The 20,016-nt window shown below is 38.4% G+C and overlaps 1 protein-coding gene across 1 annotated transcript in view; it reads right to left on the bottom strand.

Annotated features, from left to right (window-relative positions):
- Positions 1-3,233: 3,233 nt before the first annotated feature.
- Positions 3,234-20,016, bottom strand: part of RASGRF2 (Ras protein specific guanine nucleotide releasing factor 2) — a 128,359-nt gene continuing 111,576 nt past the window's right edge. Inside the window, exons 19-27 of the mRNA XM_059833965.1 lie at positions 19,544-19,656; positions 11,199-11,259; positions 10,427-10,530; positions 9,727-9,811; positions 8,899-9,096; positions 6,857-6,936; positions 4,901-5,018; positions 4,057-4,125; positions 3,234-3,326 (exon numbers count right to left, since the gene is read on the bottom strand). Coding sequence (XP_059689948.1) covers positions 3,234-3,326; positions 4,057-4,125; positions 4,901-5,018; positions 6,857-6,936; positions 8,899-9,096; positions 9,727-9,811; positions 10,427-10,530; positions 11,199-11,259; positions 19,544-19,656 — 921 coding nt within the window. The remainder of the gene's footprint in view (positions 3,327-4,056; positions 4,126-4,900; positions 5,019-6,856; positions 6,937-8,898; positions 9,097-9,726; positions 9,812-10,426; positions 10,531-11,198; positions 11,260-19,543; positions 19,657-20,016) is intronic.

Below are 20,016 nucleotides of genomic sequence, written 5' to 3'. Positions count from 1 at the left end.
GCTTCCACGGCGTAAAAGCTATAATGGACAAGATCCTAAAAGACAGCAAGATCCAAATGACAAAGTCCTCATTTGGAGACATCCTTCCTAAAACACCAGAGGCAAACACTGGGTGTTTTACGACTGGGATTTCTACCTCTATGTATTATATGGCTGTGGTGGAGTGGCACAGAGAAGCCGGTAGCAAGGAGCTCCATGATCCCTGTGCGCTGTACAGGGAGATCACTGCGCTAGCTGGTTATATACATGTACTAGGCAAAGCCTCACATAAAGCAGGTTGCTGCTGCCTACTAACTATTGCCATAGCTGAAACACTGCAGCGGTACTGTAGCAGAGGCACTCAGGCCACGTACACGTGAAGAACACAACCCGACTGCGGGGCAGACATACCACTCTACACTCACCGTGTAGGATTTCTGCAGAACAGCTCTTTCCAGCTCTGGTTAGGGTTGCAACACTGGCTAGGGTTGTGGATAACAAGATGCACGCTCACTTCTTTGAGCAGTCAGCTCCTGTATTTTAACGAACGCATTGTATCCCCAACCAAAAAGATTAATATTGGTCATCAGCAAATCAAACATTATTGTGACCATAACCTTTTCTTGGTAATTGTTACTCTGAACACAAATCTAGTTACTCTAGTGATTCTAATCTAAATTGTGCCACTCACCCAAGAGGTAACTTTTGGCATATAAATAGTATATGCTTTTCCAGAGGGGCTGAACTACCACATTGTCTACTGATTTTAAGATATGGATGCTCAGCACCTTTGAAAAAACCCATGTCTAATCCTTTGTCTTTTCTGTGTCCATTCGTAATACTGTAGCACGAGCACAGCAGCACCCACCCCTGCGTACTGCAAGCGTTAAAATGCATTGAATGTTTGAACTCTGAAGAACTGATATACACACATGAAGTATAAAACAATGAACTGTGAAAAGAGTAAGATGAAGAATTGTACCCTGTAACCCTCAGAACATCAAGGAAGTTTGGTAAAATGGGGTACAGGCAGATAAAGCAGCAGTTAATAGCATACAACAGATATGCCAATTGACATTGACAGTTGTTACACATTTTCTTTGCCAACAGAGAAACCATAAAAACGAGTTAAGAAACCACTTTTGGACCACTTTTTCCCTGTTTCTTCATTACTTCAAAGTGGTTTGTGAAACTACCGTAGGGTAACTGTTGTTGTACAGAAAACACACAGTAAGTTGGTTTTGTGGTCCAAAGAAACCATGCTTTTTTTTTTTTTTTCATATCATGCATTGGGATGCAATCAGCTTCTTGTCAGTCGTTAGTGAAAAGAATAAGCATATTTTTGACAATAAAAAGCTTCTGTAAGTAACATTTTTCATGTTCATTTCTACAGCAATCATTAGCCAGAACTATTTAAAATGTTTCTGGAATTTCCTTTTCTGTTGCTGTCTGCTTTTCTAATCGAGGAATTTTCCAGTATTTGTGACGTTTCCTCATGCAGTTATTTACAAAGAGATGGTCCTTGTGGTGAAGAACCTTAATGAAATTTACAGTTGCTAAGGTACTTTTATAAATGCTAGCAGTTACACTCAGAAGGAACAAATGGAATTTATTGTGCAGCTCTGGGCTGGGCCAGGAATATAATTAAAGTGCAAATAAAGACAAAAACCACAAGCCAGGCAGATCCATTTTTCATCGCCAGCATTAAGATGCATCATGACTGTGGTAAGAAATGTCAGATCAAATAGGCCTAGGTCACAATCTATTTTAAACATCTATCTCCCTGAGAGGATTTAAGGGAGGTATACAGTGATATAGCCCTATTTCTTCAACTGGCTGAATATCATTGGAAAAGTAAGGACACTTTTCCAGCCAATTTTTTTCAACAGTGCTAATACCTGCATTTTATACTATGATGCACTTTACAGCATGCATTTGAGCTCACTTTCCATGCAGCTACAACAGGCCACTCTTCATCAGGGAAATTCAGGAAGTACCAACTAGCTGTAGAAATGACATCTATCTACCTGGTATGTCACAAAAGCATAGGCTTTGAAAACATTTACAAATAGCACATTTTCTTAAACATATGCCCATATGCAAATGATAATTACTAGCTCAGATAAAAATATATAGTTTGTGTTTGCTGGCATTCAAAGTTTGCCACTGATGTGAACAATTTTAGAGCTAAGTCAGTGCCGAATAGCTGAACAAAAAAATAGACATTTTTCAAACCACTGATTCCACAAAAAACGCAACTGTCACTCCAACTCCTACTATTCATTGCTGATCACTACCCATTGCCAGACCAGACATGTATTTCTCTCCACAGTGTGTCCAGAAAGTGCTCTGTAGCCTGACTTGTCAGAGAAGCTGCAGGCAGTGCAGAAAAATAAAGTGCCTTTTCCAGGGCTGTGTGCAACATAACTAACCATCCCATTCACTGTATCTCCAGATTTCTCGAGTCTCAGGTATAGCTCCTAACCTTGTATTTCCCAGCTGAAGCTTGCAAGGCTGGCAACTATTTACAGCTATTCAACTAGTTCGTTTGCTTTCCATGCTGTAAATACTCTCATTGTGTACTAATGAAAAAATATTTACAATTCATTTATAGGTAAAATCAGTCACCTTAGAAAAGGCTGACAAGACATTTAAAGAAGGTAACATTTTATACATGGTAGCATTAAATGTATAGCAAGTATTTTGAACAACTGCAGATCTGAAGATACTAGGTGCTACCTTAATGTCACTCCAAGACAGCAGATTACTGTTAAGATCCTGTTTTTTCAGTGAAGTTACCACGATATGAGGACACCACTACCATTACTGCCTCCGTGAACGCACAGATAGCCATCAACCCAGACCACATCACAGCCATCTCATTTTGCTCATTCATCGTAATATACCTGAGTATACTTCCACCATTTAAATCTGTCCCCTTAATTTGTCATATAAGATGGCTACAATGAGTACCCGTTCACAGGAAAATCTCCTATTTTCCATTAAATGCATGGTCCCTATCGCAAAACATTATCTTTGCAAAGCAGCAATCACTTCATCCAGGTAGGAACATCTTTGTCTTCCACCTCCAATGCTCATTTTCGTTGCCTGAGAGGGAAATGCTGTGAGGCTCTGTGTCTCTTATTGGAAAAGAGAGCTTGCATTCTTCTCAATATTTCCCTTGCTGTCTTGGCATGCATGATTTTGTTCATTGTACTAAAGCTTTCTGTAGACTCTGAGGCAAAGCTGGCTCTTCAGGCAGGGAGTCTGGGTTCAATCTTTAGGGAAAGCTCATACAAGGTATCTTCGTCTATGATGAGTGTCTTGTCAAGTAAATAGTGAGTGACCTGGAATGGAGAAAACACAGATGAACAGACTGTATGTTACTCCCAGAAAAATGTCTCTGCTTTTATTTTCCCCTTCAGCCCATTTCAGATCCTTAGATCCCCTCATGTTGTTTTTTTGAGAAACACAACAGCTGGTTCAAATGGTGTAAAGCTGCACCAGCAGCGCTCTAGGAATCAAGTATGGCCTCTTAGGACTGGGCAAGTCCTTAGGAGGTTACCTAAGCCCACGTTGTTCTTCTGGAGTCTGAGACGAAATCTCCTCTGAAGGCACAGACTGGCTTTGGGCAAATTTTCATCACTCGCATGAGGGACAAGGGGAAAAGAATTGCAGGACGCAAACAGCATCAGCAGATGCTTGGGCCACCTCCTGTCCCCCAATCTCAGGATTCTGGGATTCCCTGGGGAATTACGCTTCCAGCTGGGCAGGGAGAACGCATTTCCCTTTGAACCTGTTCCCTGAACACTATCCACGAAGGCTGCAATCCCGAGCGAGCTTCCAGAGAAGGAGGAAAAAACTTGCTTCTATATACAGTGTCAAATAAAGACTTTCTGCCAAGTGAGGGTGCTACAGCCCTAGAGCACAGGGCCGTATTTCTGTCTGTCCTCTCCTCTCCATGTGTACGAGTAGAATACCTTGATTTTGGCTTTCAACAACAGCTGTATCTTACAACTAATTGCTACCACAGCTTTGACTTCATTAGTAGGTAACGGTGTCTAGGAAGAGCCTTACCTTCTGCTGATGCTCTATGCGGTAGGAGGTCTGCTGGAACTGGCGTATTTCCCTGATAATATGTGAGATCTTTTAAAAGAATACACATGTATGAGTAAGTACAACTGCATTTTTACTTCAGCTAAGCCACATAACACAAGAATTTTGCACCAAATTATGCAATTTATCCTGGGAAGAGGGAAGGGAGGAGGAGAGATCACCTCCTAATGGCTTCCAAGGATTTCACTTTCCTAAATTAACCATTTATTATTTAGTCAGCCTCAAGTGAACCACCTTGTCTCTCCTCTCCCCATATGGACAACCTCTCTTCTCTTTGCCTCAAGTGACTGCTGCAATGTGTAGCCAATAAGAAGGGCATTAAGCTGAGATTAGAAGAGAAATTTCCATGCTTGCCTCTGAGGAGTTGTTACAAAACAACGTCACATGGTAGTTGGAGAGAAATCAACTTTAAAATGCTTTTTTAGATAGACCCTAGCACACTTGGAAAGAAGATTGTGATTACTGCTTTCTGGTGAATCACTACATTCCTTTAATTTTGGTTATTTCAAAAAGCCTTTTGTTGCTCCTTCACGAGCTTCAGACAGCTGCTTTTTCTGTCACTTCTCAAAGAGCAAATTGGAGGCAAATTCAGCCTGTAAAAATACTCAGTGTACCAGAAGGTGGTGATAGAAGACTGGCTCAAGTAATTGCTTTCAAATAGCTACCTATCTTGCATGGTGCCAAACACTTGTACGTCCTAGAAGTTAAATCTTAGAAGTTAAATTCAAAGGAGCTGTACTTAAATCAGTAATTAACTCACACAATTAAACACCTGTTGGAAAGCATGTAAGGAACTGAAAATTACCATTCTCATTTTGGAAAAATTGACAAGGCCTTCCTCAGTGAAGTTTGGTGTTCCTTCTTCAATGAATGCCAGGTCTGTCAGGTACATTCCAAGGTAGGGAACGGCAGGTGGGTTACAACTGTGAAACAAGATATCAGCATATTTGCCTGTAGCTGAATTTACAAACTGATTTTTTTCATAATTCACACAAATTCTTTATGACTTAACGTACTTCTAATCAATGGGTTACATTCATTTCTAAGACAAACAGATTCTCTGACTCCACTTAGGTTGTATTTGCTCCGTGTGTGACAAATTGAGTGTATCCTGTCCAATATATAATATTAATGGCAGATAACCTTTAGTAGAAGTTAGAATGGTAATGTGATGGAGTGAGAGAAAGGACAGGTAAACTCTGGACTCAGAGAACACCTTCAAGCATACTTCAATCCTGCCTGACAGACGATCCCTGAAATAGACCCTACACACAAACTAAACATGCACATGGATGTGCTTCTGCACAGTTGGTGTTCTGCAGTCATGTAAGCATCCTAGCATAGCAAGGGTACATGTATGCATGTGTGTGAGCGTGTGTGTGTGCATGTGGAGATATATACACATATATGTATATACATGCATATATACACATACACATGTATATATGCATGTATATACATATGTATATGCGTGTATATGTATGTATGTATGTATGTACCATTCTATCAAAGTCTATTCAGGCCTTCTCAACAGTGAACACAAAGAAGAAAGAGGACGACAGAGAGGTAGCAAAGATGATCTGGAAAACTGTGAATACAGACCCTAGATAATAGGGGTTTTCTTTTCCTGGGGGGACAGCAGGAATGGGATAACGATCGTTGCTTCCCTAACACAATAATCACTGCTCCATGCTCACTGATTCTTGCCTCAACAGAAAAAGTAGGAAACTGGGTTTTCTGAATCTCTGGCATAAGAAAAATGCAGGGTGATGGCTGTACTGTTAACTTAGGCAGACTACTGACTATGCTTAGCAGTGCATTTCATTCTGGGTATTTTTTATATTGTGAGGATGATTGTTGTACATAGGCAAGCAATATATTAACTGAAAGGTGTATAAAAGTACCTGTTTATATATTGTGAGTTAAAACCTTTTTAAAAAAGTGATTAGCTCCCCAACAATGTTTTTAAAGTAAAAATTTACTAAGATCATTTAAAATAATTGTACCACTGAATCCTGGAAAGCCTACTTCTAATTACAGAACTTGCAAAAATAGAGGTTTTGTATGCATACAGTTGGAGTCAAAACATAAATTGTACAACCCTTGTCACAGCATATTTTGGATACCAAAATTACATATGGTCAAACACAATCTGGCAAATCAATTAAAGAAAAAATTATTCAAGGACTACTGTACAAAAAACCAGGCTGTTTTCCAGGGTGGCAGACTACAGGAGGCTGGGAGGGTATAGGAGAGGAAATATCACTGTGCGCTTGACCTGTTCCTACATTCCTCTCATCAGCTACTGGCCACTGTCAGAAACAAGATGAAGGGGTGAATGGATCTTTGATCTGACTTAAGCTTATTCTTAAGTCATTCTCTTCTTATCTGGAACAAGGACTCTTTGGAATCCTGTTCTTGAATAAGAACTTTTATTTATAAACCTGGCTTCACACTTATTGAAAAAGTTTATCAATGTAAGCAAAACCCCAACAGGGAACATTCACATAGAATAGTAGTTTAGTTTGTTTCAGTAATTCTCTGGAGATGTTATTTTTATCTATCAGGGGTACTAAATCATGAGATATTCAGCAAAACAATAATGCTAAATAGAATAAAACTAGAATTTAAAAGGTTATTATGTAAAAATATAATCCAATATTATATTAATTATTAAAGCTTAATCAAAGCCAATTCATCTTTAACATGTACTATCCACTGCTTATAACAAAACACAGTTGTATGGTGTAGGGAAGCATACTTTTTGAGTGTTTCTCTAAGATTTTTAAATCTTCCTTCAGATGATACAGTCTTCTGAAGCTTGTCCATGAGAGCTTTTGTCTAGAAAGAAAATGCATTACAAATGTCATTGCTGTTGCACATAAATGGGATTAGATTTTAGAAAAGGTGTAATTCACTTAGCATCTTCACCCCATTTTCAAAAGCAGTAACACAAGCATCAGGAATTTAACTTCATTGTAGTTCCTAGCGTATTTCTGAAAATGGAGATTAGGCAGCTTTAAAGATTTTCCTTTGAGTGATACACAGAACCTGCATCTATGCTAATATTATTAGCCTGCAAATTCAGGAAAAAACACAAGTTCATTAAATTAATGGTCAGCAATTCAGTTTACTGTGTATACAAGAATATTAGAGACTTGATCTTACATGTTGCTGAGGATCCTTGGCTGCATTTACTGAAATTGGTGACAGTAAAGCATGTTCACTGTCTTGCAGCTTGCACTAAGCTGGTTTTGCCTCAAAGTTTCTGATAAAAGCTGAATATCTATTTGAAAATATATTACTGTCTTACACAAATTATTTTCAGTGGGCAACATCAGAGCCTGGTTATTTCGTAAGCAAAATAAATTTGCTTTTCAGTCTATTTATGCTATAGACTTGAGACAGTCTAGAGAATCATGAGAAATTTGTCATCTTTGAAACTGAATTTCCAATTAAGAGAAAGCTGTAGGTAGGAGACACTTTCTTTTTCTTCTAAATAGCAGGCTGATGAAACACTCAGATTACGTTTCCAATAAGTACTGGAGAACTGTGCAACAACATTAGCCTGCTGAGTTTTTTTTTAAATTGAGAAGTTTAAAAAATCAAAAATATTCTAAACATAAAACTTTTGGAGGTAAACTCTTATATAACAGTTTGTACCGAAAGGGTTTTTAGCATATTTTTAAATAAAAGAACATAGCACCAGCTATAAAGCATTTGAGAAAAAGCTGACTGGAGAAAGCAGGCAGTGCAGTCAGAATGTATTCTAAGTGGATTTCATTGCTCGGGCTGCTTGAACGCTTTGCAAAAGCTACAGAAACAGACAGAGGAGGAAATGCAATGACAAAAGCCCACCTTTTGTATGTCAATTAGCCAGATCTAAAAAGGGCAATGTGAAATCTTCTCATTAGCTGGAGTAAATCCTGTAACCAAATACTGCCTAACTTACAAGTGATTGGCTCTGTCCTACTGACTTCCTTGCTCTGTTATTCCACCATACTAAAATACTCACTTTTTTTTCAAACATCAGAAAGCTGAGATTTAAATCAATCAGTTTCTCCAAACCATTTAAAACACAGGACATAAAGTCATAGAATCATGGAGTATCTCAAGTTGGAACGGACCCATAAGGATCATCTAGTCCAACTCCCTTTAAAAGACTGGATACTCTTCATCCTGGCTAGTCTTTCTTTGTGTGTCTTATTTTTGTTACTGGCAGCCATTCCCACAGGCTCAGCCATGCTGCTGACAGTATCAGCAGCAAGGTAAGGGTTAGAGGGAGGTATTCACTGCATCTAAACTTAGGCACCTAAATGAGAAAGAGGTCTGGTTGTCTACGGTCTCTTACTGGGTATCAAAAAACTCAGCACCTTGGGAGGAAATGCTGACCTTTCTACCAACTTTCTGTACAGGCAGGGAAATATGGCTCCTATTTTAGGCACCTGAGTTGATGATAGCTGTAGCTAGTAACCACCTACATGTGTATATCTGAAAATATCTAAATGTAGTTTTCTCAAATATTTCAGTAATTCAGGCTCAAGTCACAGGCTTAGGCACCTGCTAATTCCATTGAAATCACTTAGTTCCTACAGATTTTTAATTAATGATACCAAAAAAAGGGTAAGCTGAATACAAAATACTTTGACATGAAATACCATTACCATTTGATGTTTCCAGCACATAGTCAGAGTATTGTAAAAGTAGAAATATTCATGGGAGGAATCCTATCTCAACATGTTGTTTTCTGAACACACTGACAAGTGAAATCTAGAAACCATACTGTAATCATGTCTTTCTTACCTGTTTGGATACTTTACCCCAAGTTTTCTTAAGTCTGTAGATTGCACTTCTGTTCAAGGCTGATGTGATTTCTAACACACCATTATAATTGTGCATACATCGACAGATATCAGCTACTGCTACCCACTTTTCAATTGAGTTAGCCCGGGAGCTGACATCAGCGTAATTCATGATTTGGGAGGCAACAAGGTTACTCATCTGACCAAATAAAGAGGAAGAAATTTAGGACATTTAAATATAATCCCTTTCAACATATAATTATTTAATGAACAAGGCAGAAAAAACTAATGCACAACAGAACTCATGGCTCTTAATAAAACCAGAGAAAGTGTATTGAGAACAGTGTTGTAGGGAAGTGGGGGGGGGGATGACGATATGAAGAAAGGGCAAGAGATGCAATGGGGAGTATCTCCAAGCCAACACAAATAAAACTGATTGTGAAGTCTCTCAGTAAAATTCAAGGAAAATGGTAAAGAGCAAAGATATGGTTGGGGGTACAAAGGACAATCCATTAAATAGAATCGGTGTTATATTTTTACTCTCTGGAGAAAATTTAGTTTCTTATGTAAGCAGCAAGGCATTGTAGTACAGTTTAAAATGTTCTGCTCTATTAAATTGCCATTGAAATGCTGAGTACGAATGCTTGAAAATGAGAATCTTCATGTGCTTTGATTTAAAAGATTAATCACAAAAAGGCTGTAACATTCAGTTACTACCAGATAAGAAGTTACATCACATTGTAAAAAAAAAAAAGACATTTTTGTTCCAGAGGTCATGGACAGTGTCAATAGAGTTCCTAGAAAGCAATCCATATTTAAGAATACTTACATCATTAAAATGTTGACTAGTTTTCATAATATAGGGTGTTCTCTCATTTTTATCCACTTTCATCCAGCCCTGCCCAAGAAACTCTCTAGAAATTGAGGGAAGAGAAAAAACAAACAAAAATGGCCTTAATATACACAGTACAGAGTCGCTGTCTGTAACCATAGCCTAAGTGGATTTCAAGTATACCTCATTTTGTTAGAAGCTAATAACACAGCTTTACACTAATTCCAGCATTTCACTATACCATTTTTAGTGCTGTCTGAAGCAGTAAATATTATAGAGAAGATTTATTTTTCTTTTAATCCCCTCCCCCAATCCCCCTATCCTAGTTTTCAGCTTTCTGACCCTATTTGAAATTGGTCTTGTCAGCTTACATGATTATCTCCATGTTAAACTGCCGTATGAATGAAGGTGATTTGACACTCCCTCCCTAGAGGCTCAGCACTTCCATACTATATTCACCCTTCATTAGCCCAGAGCCTTAGTCCACAGATTTTTTTTCTTAGCAAAGAGCTCAGTCTTTCAAAACATGATCAAACTATAGTAGAGTCAGAGGCAATGATAGAAACAGCCAAAGGATGCTATCCTGTTATGTATGCAAACCTTTTTGTCAGTAGCATGAATTAGTGTAGGGCCTAACACTGCCAGCCAATAACTCACCCACCGTACTCACTTCAGTCACTCGTAGGAGAACACTTACTCATACGGTATGCTTCGGAAAATTACGTGATCTAAAAGAGTTATTTGCTCTGCAAGCTCCATGGCCGACAAAGTCTCAAAGCACTCTGGTTTTGGACAATCTGACTGCAAAAATAAAGAGAACACTTAATGAGCTCTGCCTGCATCAAAGGACATTTCAAAGCACAGGGTATTAAGAACTTCATATGAACTTTCCACACAGAGTTGTAATTAACTTCTTTGCTATAAAGAAATAAGAATCAAGAAAAACTGCTAACAGCATAAGGGTAAACATCAGGCTGGAAAATCGTAGGAAAACAGGCACATACCAAGTCATGAGTAAGTACGTAAGACAATTAAAGTCTGTGTATTCTGCTTTACTTTCCACATAACCATTCTGCACCTAGTTCATTGCCCACACTCCTACTCGGATTAATAAATGCACTTATGAGATGGTGGTGACTACAGTCTGGAGGATGGGCATTGTCAGCCAAGGCCAGCTATGGTTCTGATGGCAGCTGAGATGGCAGACACTTACCATTTCATATATACAAATACCTCTCCTTTTTTTTTTTCATCATGTGATTTAAATCCAAATCCTGAAGTTTTGACCTATTCATCTTTGATACAGGCTCCAAATTCTTACCTTCTCTAAACTGAAATGTACATTCCTGACATAAAAGGACAGTATTTCTGTCCAGAGTTGTAAAGTTGCAGTTGTGCTACATTTTATTGACTTAAAACCACAACATTTCTATAGGACTATTTATGTTTAAATTTCAAGATGAACTTACCATCTGATTGATGTCCTCTATTTTTAAATGTGTATCATCTTGATCATCCTGAGAAAGGGCTCTGAAAAATTAAGTAGCAGAACATCCTATATAAATAAAATTGTCTATAGTTATGAGAAAACCTTATCACAGATAGGCAATCATGTTTATCTAAGATAAATCCTAAGACTGCAATTGACGATGTAAAGAAAAAAAATCTGGTACCTCAAATCTAATGTCTTGTTTTAAGTATAAGTGTACAAAATGGTATAACATCAGAGTCATGTAAGGCAAAATGATGGTCACAGAGACTTAAAATCTCAGAACTAAGAACAGCATATACTGTAGAATGGTCAATGACAATAACTACTGTACTTTTTTGCTGATTATAGTGATAAGGGTTCTACATCTACCCCACTCTAACTTTAGTGCAAAGAAGTTTGGTGGACAAAGATTAATTCCCTTTTCAAGAACTGGAATGGCAATGCAAAAACACAAGACAATAACAATAACATTTAATCAGAAGCTCTCTATCCTGAATAATCCTAGGAAACCTAAAGGTGGAAAATTACATCTCAAGCCTTTTCTCTGATTTTTAAACTACTGTGCTAAATGATATTTTGGGGAAATGTTTGAAAAATCAACATTTGAGAAGTGAAGGAAAGACAGCAAAATAGGCATGCATAAAAGAGTGATTCACTGGGAAGTGTTCTTGTTTATTGGCACGATGCTGTCCTATTCAGTGTCCCACACAAAGAGCTGTGACTGTGGAAATAGACAACAAACTGCAAGCAGATTTTACTGGTAGCAAGTACCTGATTTGCTTTTAGTGATACAAATGTTAAACCATGCTTCCAATTCTGCTATAGAAAACCTGTGAATGTTAGGGTTATTTCAGAGTAATGAGTCAAAAATGAACCCAGCAGCAGTAGTTAAGTATTAATCAAACCTCATCTACCCTGATGTAGTATCTTGCACATAATTCTAAGATCTTACCTCTTCATTTGGAAAATACAGACTCAAAGAAACCTTGAACAGACTGAATTTATATAATATAGGAAAGAGAAGATTTAGGGAGAAAGAACAGTATGTCAGTATGTAAAAGACTGCCTATAAAGACACCAACGATATGGCAAGAAGTCACTGGACTGATTTGCATCAGGGGAGATATGGTTTCAACATTAAGTTCAATTTTGCAACTGCAAGTATAGGTGAGCACTGAAACAGACTTTCTGTAGAAGTTGTAGAGTACTCAGCTGAATTTTCAAGGAAAGTTCAGATGACCATTTTCAAAGAAGTTCCAGTTCTACTGATCATTCCAGAAAGCACAGCAAGTGGACTTTTCTCATGGTTCCTCCAATTTTTGTTTTTGCACTCTGTAGTACCATCTACCGGCTGGGGAAAGGGTTAAAAGAAAAGGATTATACTGCCTGGAGACTTTAGCTATGAGTGTAAGATATGGAATTTGTACTATGTGGGTGGAGAGGAAGTGTTAATGCTCAGTACACTAGGTTCTTCTGTTGTGGGTTGCTGTTGTTTCCTTTTGGTTTGCCAAATTGGAGGTTAAAATCAAATGCAGATACACAGAGAGAGGATATAAGAAGCCTCCTTGCCTTCATTTTCAGCCCATCAAATCCACACAAAATGCCCCTTTCTTCATAGGAGTTGGAAACACCTTATGTCTGATGGGCAAGCTGTGCGAAGCCTTGAATGTCTACTTCTTCAGGAGAACCCTAAGGTTCTTCTCCAGATAATAACAGTGTGCAGCCTCAGTAATTCTAAATAGACTGGCAAACTGTCTTTCATGAGCAGCTTATTTTGTGCTGGATCTTATGACTGCCTGCCTGCAGAAAGGTATTGTTCATCGTATGACAACAGCATGTGCTTCCTGGCGATAAAAAAAAGAGGGCTTGCCCTTCTGCCTCAAGTATTCTCAGTAATCTTGTCAAGTCATAATTTGAGTTCCTTACATATAACTTTATATTGTCTGAAGTTCTCATCTTTGATACAGAAATGATTGTATTTGCTTAATACAAAATAAAATAGGACACATGAGATTCTTAAAAGGCTGAAAATACTTAATTTTTCCCCATCTTTGCTTCCTGATACTCTCTAACATGATGTCTCACATTTTATGTAGACTTTCAATCCCTCACTCTAAAGAGGTGACTGGTGCTTTTCCTCTAACACAGTGGTCTCATGAAAAAAATTCTCCTTTTATCCATAAATGCTCTACGTTTAAATCTGCAGAGGACAATGCATCTCTAGACTGGATAAAACTACTTTTTTATAGCATCAATAGTGGCTTCCACTTCAGTCTGCACTGTTGTCAGCTTTGAGCTACCTAGTCTCAACCAAGGTTTAGGAAGAGATGTTGAGCTGATCAGTTCTGCTTGGGCAGTTCCCATTACACTTCTTGGAGAGCCTCCTGGAAGCTGGGTAAGAAGTACAGGTCCATGTGAAAAGAGTTACAAGAGAAAGCAAAGGTAAGGAGAGATTCTGCTGGACTTTTTAACAGTATTCCTCTCAGGGAGGACTGAATGGGGTGACACCTCCATCGTTATTCTTACAAATTAAGGAATTAAATATGTAAGAAATAACTTCTTAATTCTTAGCATCAGTAGCTAAGATTAGATCTCTCTCTCACTTAAACTATTCTTCATGCTTGGCCAGTCCAAATATTAAAATAATTTTCTAGCAGAAAATATTAACATCTGTCTCCTCATTCCTTTATGGTACATAAAATATTTTTTAAATATTTTAAAAGCTGATGTAAGTTATAGAGCCTGAAATGTATTGTCTGGTGAGATCATGCAAGGCAGAAAATTTGTCATTCATCAAATTTTGACCTCTGCATATCCCTGGATTTCATTTACATTTATTCTGGGGAAGAAAGAGAAGGAATTGTTTCTTGAACCACCCTTTTTTCCTCCAGATAGGACTATTTATCAAAGTTATTCACTGCTGTTCAGTCTGAACTTTACACCTTTCTGCTTCACCATCAATGAGGTTTTATCTAGATTTCAGGGGTTAGTAAATAAGGCTGATAAAATCTCAAGCAAAACATACTTTGGTAGGTTTGCCTAGCTTTCAGAATGGCTATTGCATAAAAAGAAAAAGAAGCTTTTTTACCCTGCAGAGAAAAGTCTGTCAGTCCATTCAACAAAAATCTTGTCATGCAAGAAATACCAGCTGTTCTGTCTGATGACTCAAGAAGGCATGAAGCAGCTCAGTATCTCTCATAAACACTTTCCTTGCCATTCATATTCTTTCCCAGATCTGACCATAGTATCTGCAGAATACAAACCAACCTTTCCTCCTCCCCTAATCTCTGCTAACAAAGGGACTGATTTTCCAAGAAATTTATATGCACATATGCGCACATACACTCAAAGGCTGGGTCAATTTGTAAACAGAGACATTTGTCCCAATATCCTTCAAGGAGACAGTCCATGGAATATAACTATACAGAGGCTCAGAAAGCATGAACTTTCTTTCATGATTGTTTGAACATTGAATTTATGGTAAGAAATGCTTTTTCTAACCTCACTCTGAATTCCTCTACTTTACAGAAATGAGAGTAGACGACAAAAACTGAAATGTGAGGAAGCCAAGACCTACAGTGAAGGCTTACTGGCAAACCAGAATTCTGACAGACTACGTGTTTTGATATGCCAAGGCCTTTTAGACATGAACTGCAGGCACCTCTTCAGAACAAATAAAATGCTTATTTTATGACACTCACTTAGCAATTGGGTGAGTGACTATTTTCATGAGGGGCATGTCAACTGGCTCACCCCTCCTTCCCATTTTCATCCTGTCCCAGAGAAGCCTTTTGAATGAAAGTTTCATCAAAACTTCCAGTTATGACAAATCTGTGCTTTCACATTAAAATATGCTGTCAAAAATCTTCAAACAAATTGATTTCTAATAACAGTAAAAAAGCTCTTCAGTTCTAGGTGGGTAATTTATATTCCTCCTCTCAGTAGTATTAGATGAAAGCCTTCCATCTAGAAGAAAACCAAAAAGATAACATCTTTCCAAGGAGGTGGGTATGTGGTGGTGATGGGCTGAGCATCATTTCTCCAAACGAGACATTGGTACATGAACCAAAAGAGGAACAGAACACCTCGGAGCACCTCTACACATTTCTACAAGAAAGACTCTAGACACCTTTAGGACATCCAGGGTGGGATTCACAATCTCCGCAAGTCATTGCCTGTGTTCTGTAATTGTCTGAGAAAGAAAAGTATCTTCTAAGATCTCTGGAGGAACAGTCAGGATGCCTAACTTTAGACAATTTTGGTGGACAGAATCCCCTTCGTGATAGGCAGTTACCTTGGAAGGAGTGCTTCATTAGCTGTCTACAGTTTGTTTCATGGTTAGGTGCTTCAGTTAGACATAGTGGGTCCCAGCAAAGAATTTTTTCTAAGTCAATGAAGAGAGGAAATCCCTTTCCCCTCACCCTGTTATTGTAACGTACGGACGGTTCAAGGAACTCAAGAAACAATTTCATTCCATTACAGGCTTTCTCTTAACATTCAGAACATTGACTGTAAACTGCCATGTTGGAAAATGATAAAAAATCTGTGGCCTGATGCAGAAATAAAGAAAATAATGATATGAGAGATACACTGGTGCAGAACATGGTGCCTCTTCACAACGTCTTGGCGCAGTATGGGAGCATTTGCTTAGAGCTTAGCAGTTCTTGGTCAAGAGGAACATAGTCTTGGCTGTCCCTATTACAATAAATAATAATCTTCAGAAACAAGTAATAGAGATAAATCTCCCAGCTTAGGGAAGAGCATGTTCCATGTTTGCTTTGACCTACTTCCACAACCAGCCATGGCACCACGGGAGGCATCAGGCAAGAATGTCCAGGCAAGAAAAATTTCCATGTCACGATGTCCTCTTTTTGCACCAGAAGCAGTATCGTTGTTTTTACTGCAAATATAGAAAAAACTTCTTTGTTCTTCTGCACTAGAAAACTGGTGGCCAACTGGGTTCATACAATTGCATTGTCAGATAAGATGCAGGTGTGTGGATATTGTCTCTTCTGCTTATTTTGGTTTCTCATTCTTCATGAAATCAGTTCCAGAACTGAGCAAGGACCTTTTCAAACTGCCAGAAAAGCTAAACCCTCCTGACAGAAACTATTCCTCAGTTTTGTATTCTGAATTATTAAAAAGTTAAGTTTTCAAAGAACAGTCTGGTGTTGGTTCCACATCTGAATCCACTAACAAGCTGAGAAGTGGAGGACCAGAGGGATTCCTGCTCACTGCCCCAATAGCTGAGATGGTTCCTGAGGCAGCCAGAAGCATGTGTTCACAGACTCCATGGGACAGTAGGCCACTGCTTAGGACTAGCAACTTGATCAGGTTTTCTAAAGCTTATAAATATTCCTAATGTGACCTCGGTGCCGGGGAAGATTATGGAGAGGTTCATCTTGAGGGCGCTCACGGGGCACGTGCAGGATAACCAAGGATGAGGCCCAGCCAGCACGGGTTCATGAAAGGCAGGTCCTGCTTGACCAACCTGATCTCCCTCTATGACCAGGTGACCCGCCTAGTGGATGAGGGAAAGGCTGTGGATGTTGTCTACCTGGACTTCAGCAAAGCCATTGACACTGTCTCCCACAGTATTCTCCTGGAGAAGCTGTAGAATCGTGGCTCAGACAGGTGCACTCTCCGCTGGGTAAAAAACTGTCTGGATGGCCGAGCCCAGAGAGTTGTGGTGAATGGGGTGAAATCCAGCTGGCGGCCGGTCACAAGCGGAGTCCCCCAGGGCTCAGTTTTGGGACCGGTCTTGTTTAATGTCTTTCAGCGAAAGGAGGATATATATGACACAGTTGTGTATTTCGTCCCTGCTGAATGATTTTTTTGTCCAAAATCAGAATTGCTCCAATACACTCTTTCTTACAAGGTTACTGAAGCAGTTCCCCTTCCTGTAGAATTAATTTCTCCTTACTAGCTAACTGTTAATGAATTTGACAAATAACTGCCTCCTGTGTGGCTGGAGAACAAGCCCAAGAGCTTCAGATTACAGTTCTGCTCCACATAAGACTTTGGGACAGTTTGTTTTATGCGATAACATTTTTAATTTGGACACTATATCCTGATGTCTCGTTGACTGCAGCTTAACTACAGTTTAAATTATGAAAGTTTTATTTATGCAACAGCCCCTATCTGAATGTTTACTTATGCAACAACTTCTGTTTGAAAGTTTATGGGCAGTTTGTGTATATAATAAACACACAGATAGGACATAGGAATAATTTCAGCTGCTACTGAAATATGGTTGCTACAGAAAATGGAACATAGCAGTTTTCTGAACCCTTGGGACAGCAATATTGTGTCACTGATGCTTACTGGACTTAGCGTTGAAATAGTATTGAAATTTAATTGAAATTGAATGAGTATTGAACTATTTGAGATACATGTTGTCCAGCATGCATATACATTAGCAGCATTGCCAGTCTTGAAAAGCAATAAAGGATTTTTGATAACCAATGTTAGCCATGGCTTAAATTTCATTCCTCATTTTGAAGGAAAGTGGGACATCCATGCAGCATTCAGTAAAAAGGACTAGTCCTGCACACTGAGCCACCAGTGGCTCTTTTTCCAGTGCTAATTTGTGGGATGTAACCAAATACTTATGATTCTGTATGACCAAATCTAAAATCAAACTATGTTGCTCGAAAAATCTGTCAGGATTAGGGTTTATAGCTGCAAACCCTGATGAAACATGGCTTGGCTGAGGACCGTATCTCAGGAAATCTTAATTCCCTACCTGTTTCCAACAGAAACTCCCACTGAGAACTTGGACAGGTCATTTTAGTTGTGCTTTACTTGCCTGCTTATAAAGTGCCATAATAGTTTCCAGAAACACTGTGCTCAGATCCATATATAGTGTGCTCAGATACTAAAGTAATAAGTGCTAGAAGGAAAGAGAGGACAAACAACACCTACCATTTCTTAGAATGGCAGAAAAAGGATGCAAATGGGGGCAACTCACAGTTTACAAGTAATTACCAAGGTCCCATTTTTTGATGCAACAGCTAATGGAAATTGGCTAATTGGAAACTGGATACAGCAAATTGCTAATGAACTTGTATGTTAAAGGCCTGCAAATCTATTCCATTAGTCTGCCAGGAACAGCCAATCCAGGTTTATTTTCTCATATTTTCTTAAGAAGCTACAGGTTTTAAGGTAATTTTCCCACTGTGAGCAATCTGACAGAACCTTTGCTATCACACTTATTATTAAAACCCATTATCCTAATCCTTTTTGCTCTTCTTGCTTGCTGTTTCTTCCAAGGAAATACATGAAACAAACTTACTATTTTTACTTTGAGTAACAGTACACGCAGTATAATTTAAAAGGAGGTTTATTTATGTAAAAATTAAGTAGGATCCCATTAACATGAAGTGCTTTTATTAAGAACTTATCTTTGTTTCTTATCCTTCATTTGACTTTTTTCCCTCCAGGTGAACAACTTTCCCCTCATTCTTCTAACATTCTTTTTCATGTAAGTATCTGATGGGGAAACCTGTCAAACGGTCTTAGAAAAGTCAGACACACTGCATTTATTGCACCCTTATTGGCTTTCCAGCAGAATACTTACAAAAATACTAACAAAGCATGTCATAGATTTATCTGTGTTTTTTCATTGTGTCCTATTTTAACAACTGCCCAGTCTTTAAATGTTTACTGCTCCTTAGTAATGTAGAACAATTTACAGGAAAATCAGTTACTATAAAATATTCACACTTAGTAGACAACATTATTTTCACTGATAAATGCTCAACTCTGTAATACCAACCCTAAGTAACAAAATAAGGTGTCCTAACCATAATTTAAATAGTCCTGACTATGCAGAAGCTTAAAGGTCTTTTATTTCATGGCAACAATTAAAGAAGGATTCCTTTCTATAAGCTATCCAAAGAACTCTGGACTTGGTGTCAACAAAAAGGAAGGTGCAAGCATGGTCTCATTAGGATGTCATGACATGTTAGGCTATCATCAGCCTCTCGTGAGCTTAGCAAAGTGGGTGGCTCATTATTGAGATAGGAGTTCCTCAAGGTATTATAGTGAGTGGTCTTGTTGCTTTACTGGGCAGCATTTCTTCCTACTGTATAAAGACTGAACCCATGGCTGCCAGCTGTTCTGCAGCAAAATTTTCTAATAATACAGGTATTTTTATGAAGGAAACTTAAAACACACTCTGTTTTGTAGCTAATAAAACACTTAGTAATCCTTCAAAATTAAATACCCTGGAGAAAAAACAAACCATGTGAATTCTATGATACATGATCCCCTATTTCACATGCTATGGTTAACATACTAAATTATTAGAAATGTATCTACCTCAGTATATTTGCAGTAGCTTTCCTTTCTTGTGGCAGAAGGTCAGGGTCTCTCAAAACTTCTTCCAGCAAATTTAACACATTCATTTTCAGCTCGTTGTTCAGCTCAAAATCCTACAAAGGAAAACAATTTTATTTGCTTTTGTTTTAACAATGTTGATCAAATAACTGAAAGGATATACTTTTGTGATTTTTGCCCTTTTTTTTTTTTGCTATTAGGTTAGAAAATATTTAGAAAACTTGGAAAGCTGTTGTAGCCAACAGACTACAAAACTGGGAGCCTGAAAGGCTGTGACTTAGCTCCTTTTCTGGCCTTTATCTTCTGTGTGGAAATGGGCAAATCACTTAACCTTTCTCTCCTGAAGTAAGAAAGAACCACACCTCACCAATACCTGCAAAATGCCTTACCATCTCTTCTCCTGTGATGATTGCCAGAGCAGAAAACCAGTTTAACTGCAATACTGAGACCGCTAC

This window comes from Gavia stellata, chromosome Z (assembly GCF_030936135.1).
Source record: "Gavia stellata isolate bGavSte3 chromosome Z, bGavSte3.hap2, whole genome shotgun sequence".
NCBI lineage: Eukaryota > Metazoa > Chordata > Aves > Gaviiformes > Gaviidae > Gavia > Gavia stellata.
Note: the sequence above shows the minus strand (reverse complement) of the source record. Positions and strands in the feature narration are given on the sequence as shown.